The following is a 12,831-nucleotide window of genomic DNA, read 5'->3' as shown; positions in this document are numbered from 1 at the left end:
ACCTGTTCCTGAGGGTAATAGGATTTTATAATTTGTAGACGACGGTTTGACCAGATATAACAAACTTTCCTGCGAAAGTCTCAAGTGACGTTTAAACACATCCTGTTTCCAATCGGAGATTAAAGCACCCTGACTGCCTGCACTTGGTGCAGACAGGGCTGATTTCTATTCATCCTCCTCTGCAGACAGCAGGGAGACAACAGAATTCTGGGAAATGTAGTCGCGTTCACCTTGACGTCACAAGCAGTCGCTCTGCGATCCGCACTTCCGCATCCCGTCTGCAGACGTTTGTCTTCCCCCTAAGTTCGGTCTTTCGTGTTGGGTCCTGCTCTTCGCTCTCGGTCGGAACTCTGACATGGAGGTTGGTCCAGGGTGCAGCGCAGCCCGGGGGACTGTGCGGGGTGCGGGGGTCGGCTTGGAGAGTGCGGAGCTGGGGTGGACCAGAGGCGGGGAGAAGCCGACTTGGAGATGCTGTGCAGACCTAGGCTGGGCCACTGAGCCTGGATGCAGGTCTGGGGTGGGAAGAGCAGTATGGGGGTGGCGCTGTGAGTGGGAGCTTTGTTAGGACGCGGCTGCCAGAGTCCAGAGTACGCTTCTGGGGTGGGAGAGCTAGCTTTGTAGCCCAGAGTGTGGAATGGTGGAGAGTCCAGTATTGCCCCTCAGCGTTGCCCAGCTCACTGCCTGCACCTGAGGTGTTTCAGGAGCCCCCTTCAGCTTGTCTGGGGAAACTGCTCTCCCTAGCTGACCCACGCTCATTTGTCTGTTAGATTTCTCAGGACTTCTACAAGTTGGAGATCTGGCTCCTCCTGTACTTTATGGCCAGCCTGCTACTCTTGGTTTGAGTTGATAGAAGTTTCCAGGAACAGATTTCTTTTAAGGAGATTAGTGTAGGGGATGTTAGTCCCATTTTCTTTGGAATAAATTATTAGATTTCTGGACTGTTGTTTTGAAGGGGAATCCTTCGTGGCCACATCTGTAATCAGAATCCTCAGATTTAACACTCCTAAGTAGAGACAGTATAATGTCTTAAAGGAGGTTTGAGCTTTGCATCATTAAAGCAGTTATTGATCCTATATTGCAAAGTGAAAAACACTGGAAAATAATACTTCATCCAATTATGTCAGAGATTGTGTGGTGTCAGAGGTTTGAATTCCTTTTGAGAAACAAGTGATGAGTTGGTGGGAGGGTAGAAGTGGCCTAGTGACTTCAGGGAGGGGACTTGAGTGTCCCCGGGGATGAGAAGTGACCCTGCATATCTCACAGAGTCTTTACATTGCTCTTTGATTGTGAGCTTTTCTACTGTCTCAGGGTACACTGCAGTGTCTAAACTCCCCTACCGCTACTCTCACTGTCCCTGAAAGTGGCATCTAGGATCCCTGATGCTCCCCTAACAGTCTTCTGGAAACATTTGCCCAAGCATTTATACACTATCAGAAAGATTGAAAGGTGAATTTGAAGAGCTGTTGTTCATTCAGGGTTCTTTGATTTGTACATAGAAGACTCCCCAACATATCTTTTGTATAGATATGAAAATCGTTTCATATTTCACAACACTTTAATCAAACCAAGTGCTTATGTGGCATTAAAGGCTATTCATAAGAAACATGGGCTCTAACTCATCTTCAATATTAATATTCCTATTGACTCTGCAACTATAAATACAATACAGACACTTCCTAGTTAACGTCACTAGCCGACAGGACAAGAATGGCATTGTGTTTTACATTATTTAAAGTGAGAAGAGTACCCTGCCTTGTGCATCAAAACTGGTTTCCTACAAAGTAGGGATGATGCAGCAGTATGCTCTCATAGAACTCAAGACCCTTCAGGTATGTATAATTTAAACGTACCTGGGAATGAAAACAAAACAAAAACAGACAAACAAAAAAAACTGAAGCCTGCTCTTAGTGCATTTTTATCATCTCTGCATTGTGAAACGAAGCCAGGGAATTAAGAGTTCAAGGTTATCCTCCATATCATAGATTATTCAAAGACCAACTTAGGCTAAACTTAGATTCTGTATCAAAAAAGAAAAAAAAGAAAGGTTTTTTTAAATGTAGTTTATGGATGTATTAACTACTTGTGGCTTCTATCACTTAGCTTAGCACCAATGAACTGACAGAAATCTGCCTAACTGACACTGACTTTCAGAATGTATACTTGAGAAGGTCTATTGGCTGTATTTAACGTGTAATTTAAAATGCTCCAAAAAAATGTCAGAGGCATTAAATTTTGGTGATTAGAGAATTGTTTGCATTTACTCTGCAAGGGAGGATGCTATTCTTTGCCTTGCTAATATTCCTCCATTTTTGCAGGGAATGTTCATTATCCTTGATTATTAATTTATATTAGTTTCTGTCGGGACCTCATGATGTTTTCTTCTGGCCTTCCCTGAGTTGTTCCTGTTTGTGCTCCTTAACATTTAGTCTGATATTTCAATCCTTTCCCATTTCTCTCTTCAGTTCTTGACTGATGCAGCCCTTAGTGGTTTGCATTCCTCTCTCTCTCTCTGTAACTTGGATGCCTGCCCCTGTCTTTTCACACCACAAGTTTAGCTGTGTATGGAATGCTTCTTTACATTTAGCCTGAACAGAACTCCAGTTCTGCGTGTGGATATGACAACCACATCCTTCACCGTCCTTCACATGTGTTATTGTCACATTCAGCCAGGACACCAAACTGCCAACGTGAGATTTTTTTCCTCTAATATTTTATGCTATCCATTCCTGTCCCTTTCTTTACAGACTCTTTATTTTTATTCTTAATGTTTTTGTGAGTGACTGAGGTAAAGGGAAAGAATTGCTTTTTTTAAAGCAAACTCAAGTAGTAACCTTGTTATGTTAAGCATGCCATTCTTGGAAAATGCTGAAGTGAAGTTGTGCTGGGTGATAACATTCAGTTACTGGTGATTTCTGTGGCATACATATGTCAGAGGCCATGGAAAGTAGCAATATAAGGTATTTAGAAAGATTTAAATAGGAGTCAGTCAAAAACATATATACAGAGAATAACAATGAGAAGTACAGGTTTTCTTTATTTTCTCCATTTCAGTTGTTCTCTGGATCATTCTTTGTACACTATGAATAAGTATTACTCTCACTGCTAATAAAAAGCTGATTGGCTAATAGCTGGGCAGGAAGAGATTGAGTGCGAAAATCCTGGGAAGAGGAAGGGTGGAGTCACAGAGTTGCTGGAAAACTCAGAGAAGCAAGATGAGAATGCTGTACTAAGAAAAAGTACCAAGTCACATAGCTAAGCATAGATAAGAATCGAGTTTCAGTGTAAATGTTAGCTAGTAACAAGCCTGAGCTATTGGGTGAACAGTTATAATTCATATTTAGCCTCTGAGTCAGTTATTTGGGACCAGGTAGTTGAGACAGGAAACATCCAGTTACACCGTTGTAAATATTTCTGTCAATGAGCCCCTCCATAGTTGTTTTCAAATGCAGTGGTATATTATGAGATGAGCAGTTCCATGTGTTTGTCTAGCAGACTCTTTCAAAGACTATATTTAATTGTTCTCTTTGAGGTTACTAAATAAGAATCATATGGATGAGAGTTTGAGTCCTGTTTATAGGATGGACTGCAACTAATATTTCATTAGGAACATGTAATAATAGTGTTATGAGTATTTTAAAAATCAGTCATACTGAGACATCTGTCATACAGAATGAAGCATCTGTCATTGATATTAGAAGTAGCAGTTTAAATAAATTTACAGTCTGTTTCTAATAAAGATATGACATTTGGTCTCTCATGTCTTTTTCAGGGTTCCAATTCTACACTCCTAGTCATTATTGCAAAACGTGTTGACTAAATACAAAAATTCATGATTGCTCTGTCACACACTTATGTGGGTCAGGCTCAAGAGGAAGAGAGGCCTGAGGAGACACTGATGAATGAACACTCTGGTAAAGTTAGATAGGATAAAGAAGCTTATGGAATTGTGGCCCAGAGTAGTGGCTGTAGGTAACCAGAATATAGTGTATATTTCAGATGCTTAGAAAGCAAGATTTTGTACATTGTAAACAGAAGAAAAGTATTTGACCAGATAGATGAGCATAAGAAACTGGTATGAAGACTTATGCAAAGTACCCTTGTAACAGTTATTACAAAATTAAAATGAACATTTCTCATATTTTTGATATTTAATCATAGGAAAAGTGTTATCACTGCTCTCATAGATCATTTTTAGAATTCTATGTGATAAGAAAAAACACTGAAGTGTAGAAAGTATTAAAATAAAAAAATAGCAAGTAGCATCACAAATTGTAATTCTTGACGTCTGGATACCAAGGCATAGGTATCATGAGCTCAAGGCCTGCTGTAGGATTACAGCAAATGCACAAATAGCTCTCTGAAAAAGGAAAACATACAAGAGGAAAATAGAGGTGAGAAAAGTTAGAAGGTTGTCTAAGTGTATTTTAAATCTTTAAACAATGTTATTACTACACTTAGTAATTTGTAATTTTTTGAAATACTTGTGATTCCATTTTGTCTGTGAGTTCATCCTACTGTTCTGCTTATCCATCTCATTTCTTGGTGTACTGGCATTAGCATCACTGTTGAACTCTGTACAAATTCAGTAAACCATAACTCTACCAGAGCTTCTACATCAGAATCTATACTTTCGTTGCATTTCACATTCATGATTGTGCATATTAAAGGTTAATAAGTACATTCTCCCTCACCATGACTTTTTCCTGTGAGAAATGTTTATATGTGTTGTAAGTCAAATATCCATATGAGATAATAGGATCTCTGCATTCTCTCTGCTTGAAGATGGATTATGGGTGACCCTTGTGAGACCAAGGATGATATCATATGACCATATCAGAAGTGTCTTAGGAATATTACTTGTAGGCAGAGTTTCTCTGTAACCCAGCAGCTGCTCCCAAATAACCAAACTGAGACTTACTATTAATTATAAATGATAGGCCAGTAGCTTAGGCTTGTCTCCAGTCAGCTCTTACAACTTAAATTAACTCATTTCTATTCATCTATATGCTGCCCTAAGACTCGTTTACCTCATCTATGAACTTCCCAAGTTGCTTCTTCCAGGTTTGGCTCAAAACTACTAAGACTCCTCCCTTTTTCACAGAAGTCCTGCCCCAAAAATCCTGCCTAGGTATCAGCCATTCAACTTTTTAGTAAACCAATCCAAGTGATAAATCTTCACAGTGTACAAAAAGATTGTTCCACAGCAGCTACTTATCTATGTCTGAAGCACTTCTAGCTTTTTTCTTATCCTGAACAAAACTTAGAATTTTATTCACAAACACAAGATGCTGGTGTTCATGTTATTCTTATGGTTTTAATTTAATATGTATAGTTAATTATTTGTTTTTATTTCAGGAAATGCTGTCATTCAGGGATGTGGCCATTGATTTCTCTGCAGAGGAATGGGAATGCCTGGACCTTGCTCAGTGGAATTTGTACAGGGATGTAATGTTGGAGAATTACAGCAACCTTGTGTTCTTGGGTGAGGATCACTTCTGTGGTGAACTCTTATTACCCCCCCCCCAATATGTAACTTCCACCCTTTGTGGAACATCCCATGAGAATTTGTGCCTTCCAGCAATGACTTTTGTATACCTGCTTCTATGGGAAAATTAGGGAGATTGCGGATATGCTAAGAAATATTTTATTGTATTTTTTCTTGTGTTTTTAATGTGGCTTTTTGATTGATTGTTTTTGGTTTTTAATATGTTTCCTTCATTCTGGTTGTAATTCTATAAACTCAGTACTATGAGGCATGGAGCACAACGGACAGACAGGGTAATCCTTTGCCTCAGTCTTCGGGAAACTCCCAGAGGGGCCTCATGCAGGCGTCCATAGCAAATCCAGTTCAAACCTTTCCTGCAGCCGTAGAGAGAACCCCTGCTCAGAGCAATTAAATAACCAAATGCCTATTGGAATAAATCATGCTGGTCAGGATGATGAAACAGAGAGAATAAAAAATTCAGGAGAAAAAGATAATTTTTTGGCAAACTTCTATTAATGAACAAAGACCAAAATTAACAATAAAAGTAAATGGTGTTTTGTTGTCTGGTCTGGTAGACACAGGTGCGGATGTTACCATAATTGCACCAGAATTTTGGCATCAAACTTGGCCTCTTCAGGAGGTAAACATTCAACTGTTAGGAATTGGGACATTATCTCAGGTGAAACAGAGTGCGAGATGGCTCGAATGTATAGGTCCAGAAGGACAGAGAGGAAAATTAAAACCATATGTGGCTAACATAGCTATGAACCTGTGGGGTTGAGACTTGTTGCAACAATGGAATACTCAGATTAACATCCCTCCAATCTCAGAAACAAATCATAAACTAGCACATGTTTCTGAGAGAAATATTAGAAGATATTATTCTAATGAGTAGTCACCAGCCATCCCATATTATACAAGAACAGGGCACAACAACTGATGATCTTCCAAAGACACCAACAGCTCTACCTTTAAAATGGTTAACAGACAAGCCTGTATGGGTCCAGCAATGGCCTTTAACAACAGAGAAACTCCAGGCTTTAGAATAGCTGGTAGAAGAACAGTTAAATGCTCAGCATATTGAAGAATCAACCAGCCCTTGGAATTCTCCTGTATTTGTTATTAAAAAGAAATCTGGTAAATGGAAAATGGTAACAGACCTTAGAGCAATTAACAAAGTAATTCAGCCAGTGGGCTCTCTACAATCTGGAATTCCTTTGCCTACTCTGTTACCAAAAGGATGGCCTCTCATAGTTATTGATTTGAAAGACTGTTTCTTTTCAATACCCTTACAAGAAAAAGACAGAGCTAGAAAAGTCTCTGTGTGTTCAGGGATATAGCCAGCATTGGAGACTCACGCCTTTAAGACCTGGAGGGCTGTACTTACAGGCAGTGACGAGGCAGTCATGTATTTGGGTTTGCAACCAATGAGAAGGCAGAACAGAAAGACTATGTAAAGACAAACACACAGGAAGTAGGTCTCTTTCGGAGAGGTAGGACCACCGCAGGAGAAAGGGTAAGGTTTTAGCTCTGAGCTCTGACCTCTTGGCTTTCTCTTTTACATTGGTTCTGTGTTTCTTATTTAATAAGTATTACTAATTTTCTACAATTCTTTAGTCTTTTCTTATAAGCTTAATAATGGAATAGGATGCTCATTCCCAGTAGAAAACACTAACAATGATGTTCCCCTTCCCCCACAACAGGTCTTGCTTCCTGTAAGCCATACCTGGTCACATTTCTGGAACAAAGACAAGGCCCTTCAGACGTGAAGAGACAAGCAGCAGCCCCTGTGCATCCAGGTGTGTAGGAATGAGGGGAGAGTGGACAGAGTGGGGGATTCAGAGATCCAACAAAAAGCTGGGCTTTATCTTGAGCATTGAGACAGAGTGTTCTGGTAGAGTCATTTTTTAAGGCTCTCCTTCTCTGTCTTTTGCTGTCACAGAAGGACATCTGCCAGACGTCTGGTGGTTTAAGTCTCTAAGCTTTGTTCTTACCCTCCAGTGAGCTCTGCCTATATTTACAGTGAGTCAGAGTTCTTAATTGTGCCGAGTTCATATTGTAACTGATTTTTTACTGTTTTCTACCACTGAGAAAATTCCCACACATTTCCAAAGACAAAGTGCAGTAACTTTAGACATGAATTTCGTCCATGTCTTGTGCATCTTGTTAATTACAAATTTCTCATCAAGCTATAAATGACTATGCTGTATTCTAGTGATTTTTTTTTGTATGACATACCTATGTCATTTAAAATGCACTCCCTTTGTAGGTATAACATCCTAAATAAAAGCTACACACCTAGAAGGAAATTTCTGATGACCATCAGTAGGTCTTCAGAATTTTATGGACTCACTAATCTTTTTCTTATTTTGCAGTTCTATTTTCTGTGTTACTATTTTGTACTCTAAGTTCCTTAAATTATTTCTTCACATGCAACTTATATATTTCTGTGAGTCAAATGTCCAATGCTAAGCAATTCAGGACAATATAAAAAAATTTTTTTATAAATATATGAGCATTAGTTCTGTGAACATCAGGACTATATATTTCCACTTCATGGGTAAATATGATCCCATGTTTTTATGTCCTGTATATTTTGTTTTTCAATTGCTTTATCTCATGAATGAGTACAAATAGGCTAGCTTTATGGTTTACTCATTGACAGTAATGTTTGTCTTTATCAAGAGTCTGTCATTTATACACAAACTTCAGAGTTTTACATAAGTCTGTATCTTTCAGGAATTTATTTTCTTTTTATGAAAAGTTAACATAAAATACTGTCTTCTACTCTTGAAATCTATTGTTTAACAGTATTATAAGTGGTTAACTTGTTAGAAAACAAATCTTTTCAAACATCCAAAACTAAAACTCTATTCTTAAGATAAAAACTGTGTGTTTATACATTTATTTAATTTAAGACAATCAAAATTAACATCCAGATATTCAAGTTTGGCTGCTGCAGTTGAATGAGAATGTCTCCTCAGGGATTCCTGTCTCTGAATCCTTGGTCCCTAGCCTTGCTGGATGTGGTACATAACTGGGAGTTATGTTAGAATCCTCCCTCTACTGCTAGTTTGTTCTTCTGCTTCATGGTTTGGGCACAGTATGAGCCACAGCTTGGACTCCGGTCCCCCTGCCTGCTGTTTGCTTTCATATGGTCCTCCATGATGCACTCATATGGTTCTGTAAATTTACCTTAGTCATGGTATTTTTTCACAGCACAGAAAAGTACCCAATATAGATAATACACTTTTTGTGTTTGATCAAACAATTTGTCTAGTGGCCTTATGTCTCCTAGCATAATGCCCTTAAGAAGTTTTTATTATTTCTGATGGTACAACTTCCTTAGCCATTTAACTTGGATAATGGCTTCAATATTTTCTACATTATTTTTTGTCTTCATCTTTCAATAGAAGTTTATATTGTTTCCATCTACAATGTTTTCTGAATTTCACTACAGTGAATATAGGTATGGAAATGTAGTTTCTCATTTGTCTATAAAATTATAAGTATGAGTAACAGTGTCCATATTAAAGATAAATACCATAAATATAAAGGACTGTTGCTCAGATTTTATTCATATCTCAACTTTTACTCACTAGGGGGAACACCCTATAAATGTCAAGAATTTGACAAGGCCTTTGATTGGAACTCACTCCTTATTCAACACCAGAGAATTCATCCTGTGGAGAAACCCTACAAGTGTGAAGAATGTGGGAAGGTCTTTAGTGCTCACTCAGCACTTTCTATACACCAGAGAATTCATACAGGAGAGAAACCATACAAGTGTGAGGAATGTGGCAAGGCCTTTAGTACTCGCTCAGCACTTTACATACACAAGAAAATTCATTCTGGAGAAAAGCCTTACAAGTGTGAGGAATGTGCAAAAGCATTTTATTTCCCTTCATTACTTAAGCAACATCAAAGAACTCATTCTGCAGAGAATCTCTGCAAGTGTGAAGAATGTGGCAAAGCATTTTATTTACCTTCATTCCTTAAGCAACATCAAAGAATTCATTCTGCAGAAAATCCTTACCGGTGTGAAGAATGTGGTAAAGCCTTTTCCTACCCCTCAACCCTAAAACAACATCAAAGAATTCATTCTGGAGAGAAACCATATCGTTGTGAAGAATGTGGCAAAGCATTCCGTAGATCTACATACTTTCACCAACACCAAAGAATTCATACTGGAGAGAAACCCTACCAGTGTGAAGAATGTGGTAAAACGTTTTACTATCGTTCAAACCTGAAGGGGCATCAAATTATCCATTCTGGAGTGAAACCCTACAAGTGTGAAGTATGTGGCAGCACGTTTAGAACTAGCTCAGACCTTTCTAAGCACCAGAGAATTCATGCTGAGGTGAAACTCTACAGCTGTGAGGAATGTGGAAAAGCCTTTTCTACTCATTCATACCTCATTCGACACAAATTAGGCCATTCTAGAGAGAAACCATACAAATGTGAAGAATGTGGCAAAACATTTTGTTATCCTTCAATCCTTAAGGAACATCAAAGAATTCATTCTGGAGTGAAACCATACAGTTGTGAAATATGTGGCAGTATGTTTAGAACTCGCTCAGAACTTTCTAAACACCAAAGAATTCATGCTGAAGTGAAACTCTACAATTGTGAGGAATGTGGAAAAGCCTTTTCTACTCATTCATACCTTATGAGGCACAGACTTGGTCATTCTGGAGAGAAACCCTACAAATGTGAAGAATGTGGGAAATCATATAGCTACCCTTCACTCCTTAAGGAACATCAAAGAATTCATTCTCAAAATCCCTACAAGTGTGAAGTGTGTGGGAAGGTCTTTTGTACTCGCTCAGGACGTTCTAAACACCAGAGAATTCATAGTGGAGAGAAACCCTACAAGTGTGAAGAATGTGGAAAAGCTTTTTCTACTCATTCATACCTTACTCTGCACAAATTACTCCATAATGAAGAAAAACCTTACAAATGGGAAGAATGTGGCGAAGTATTTTATAGTTGCTGAAGACTTAGCTAACACCAGTAAATTCACACTGGAGAGAAACCCCACAAATGTAAATAATGTGTCAAAACTTGACCATATTTCAGGCTTTGAACAACACCAAAAAAATCATTCTGAAGAGAAACCTTACCTTTATTAATCTTTAAGTCTTTATTAAACATGAGGTACTTCCTACTGTAGAGAAAACTTACAGATATGAAGAATGTGGCAAATTGTTTAACTGTACTTCAGACTTTAAGAAACATCAAAGGGCTCATTCTCAAGAGAATCCCTGCAAGTGTGACGTATGTGACAAGGTATTATGTGGTACCTTGAGCTTTGTCTAAGAGAGTATTTGTTCTGGAGAGAAACTTTGCAAGTGTAAAGAATTTGGAAAATACTTTTTAACTCATTCATCCCTGATTCTGGCAGAGTTTGGGGTGTTTGTTTTTGGGGTTGTGGTCAGACCTGTTGATTATGGTAAGGAACCATCTATTTTGACCTAGGATCCTGGATTGTATAAAAGGAGAAAATGAACTGAGAACAGCCATTCATCCCTCTTCCTTTGCTTCCTGACTGCTGAGACATGAGCAGTTGCTTCAGCTACTGCTGCCCGTTCTCACCACGGTCCACGGCGTCATGGTTTGAATAAGAAATGCATCCTGTAGTCTTAGGCATTTGAACATTTGTTCCCTGAGCTGGTGGCCCTATTTGGGGAGGTTAGGAGTAGGTCACTGTAGGTGAACTTTGAGAATAAAAAGCTCCCTCTGCATCCAGTTTGCTCTCTGCTTCCTGCTTCCATTGAGGATGGGAATGCCCAGCTTCCTGCTTCAGCCACCATGCAGCTTGCTGCTATCCCCTCCCTCTGTCCCGGACTTTTTTTGCTCCTTTTTGTACCATAAAGTCAAGTCAAGTCATTCCTCTTTAAGTTGCCTTGGTCATGGTGTTTAATCATAGCAGAAAAGTAACTAATAAAAACATTGCCTGTGTACAATGAGCAATATTAAACTGTTTCTTCTGACATTACTCATGTAAGAGTCTTTTATCGCAGCAAGAGAAAAAATAATGTTGCAAGCCAAAGAAAAGTAATAGTTTGTTATTTAATGCTATACACCATTATCTTTTGCTCCTGCTTTCCTATTTCCTTTTTGTCCCAGTCTGACAATTACCTCATTCTTTTCCAAAAACCATTTCTTTGCTTACACACACTCCACAGATGATGTAACAGTAAAAAATTACTTACTATGATATTTTTTTTCTGCAGACTTTTGATAGTACATGTAGTATTCGTGTTGATGCAAATCTGGTATTAGTGTTTATAATACTTTTTTGCATTTTTTTTGTTTTAATTTTTGTATTTTGAGACAGGGTTTCTCTGTATAGTCCTGGCTGTCCTAAAACTCACTCTCTAGACCATGCTGGCCTGTAACTCATGGATATCTGCCTGTCTCTGCCTCCCAAGTGCTGAGATGATAGACTGCCATCAATGCCTGGCACTTTTTTGGATTTTTAATATTCAGTGATTTTCTCAAGTCCCAACTGATTTTTCTACAGGATGAAATACACAGATCTAGTTTTATCCTTTTACGGCTGTACATCTAGTTTTGCCCTCTCTAATTGTTGAAAAGGCTCTGGTACACGACATGGTTTTGACATTTTTGTTACCATATTGGTTCAAGTCTGTATATCACTTGACATTATATGTATGGTTTTTTTTGTCTTGTTTTGTTTTTTTGTTTTGTTTGTTTGTTTTTGTTTGTTTTGTTGTTGTTGTTTTTTTTGTATGAGTATCTTGCAGTCCTTTGCTCTAGGTTGTCTAGTTTGAGGTCAAGTAATGTGATATATCTCACTGTTCTTTTTTTCTGTATAAGTTATGTTATCTGTGGTCTTTTGTGTTCCCAAATGAGTTGCTTTTTTTTCCCCTGGTTCTATGATGAATGTCATTGGAATTTTGCCCTGGATAGCATTGACTGTGTAGATAGCTTTTATCAGTATTGTCAGTGTGAGAGTGTGAGCTCTGCCAGTCCATGAACATGTGGTTTCTTTCTATCATCCAATATCTTCCTTTGGATTGTTTTCAGTATTTTAAAATTTTTGCTAATAGTAGTTCCAGGCTTGCCAAGACCACATACTGAGTGCTTGTAGTCTTTCACACCTTGGTTAATGTTACCCCAGTAAATACTTTCCCCTTCCTTCTCATTTCCTCCTCCTCCTTTTCCTCCTCTTCCTCTTCTTATTCATCTCCCATTATGAATGGGCATTTCTCCCCAATTTCTCAGAGAGTATGTTATTGTATATAAAGGCTAATGACTTTTGTATGTTGTTTGTAAGCTACTATTTTACTGAAAGTATCAGATTCATAAGTTTTGGGTGG

General features: G+C 38.4%; 1 protein-coding gene across 1 annotated transcript; it reads left to right on the top strand.

The window, feature by feature from the left end:
• The first annotated feature begins 205 nt into the window (after nt 1-205).
• LOC114686108 (zinc finger protein 58-like) lies at nt 206-11,483 on the top strand. The gene is made up of 4 exons (XM_028860739.2): nt 206-361; nt 5,356-5,482; nt 7,189-7,284; nt 9,088-11,483. The coding sequence occupies exons 1-4, from the start codon at nt 356-358 to the stop codon at nt 10,479-10,481; spliced, it is 1,623 nt and encodes a 540-aa protein (XP_028716572.1). The 5' UTR covers nt 206-355; the 3' UTR covers nt 10,482-11,483.
• Nucleotides 11,484-12,831: the final 1,348 nt, after the last annotated feature.

The sequence above is a fragment of the Peromyscus leucopus genome, chromosome 11 (genome assembly GCF_004664715.2).
Source record: "Peromyscus leucopus breed LL Stock chromosome 11, UCI_PerLeu_2.1, whole genome shotgun sequence".
In the NCBI taxonomy this organism is placed as follows: Eukaryota; Metazoa; Chordata; class Mammalia; order Rodentia; family Cricetidae; genus Peromyscus; species Peromyscus leucopus.
The sequence above is the reverse complement of the archived record's forward strand: the minus strand, read 5'-3'. Positions and strand labels throughout refer to the sequence as shown.

What these genes read in the sequence shown, in the direction of transcription:
- LOC114686108 (XM_028860739.2), top strand. An exon ending in CAGCAACCTTGTGTTCTTGG is followed by an intron (nt 5,483 to 7,188) that starts GTGAGGATCACT and finishes CCCCCACAACAG; the next exon opens with GTCTTGCTTCCTGTAAGCCA. An exon ending in AGCAGCCCCTGTGCATCCAG is followed by an intron (nt 7,285 to 9,087) that starts GTGTGTAGGAAT and finishes TTTACTCACTAG; the next exon opens with GGGGAACACCCTATAAATGT.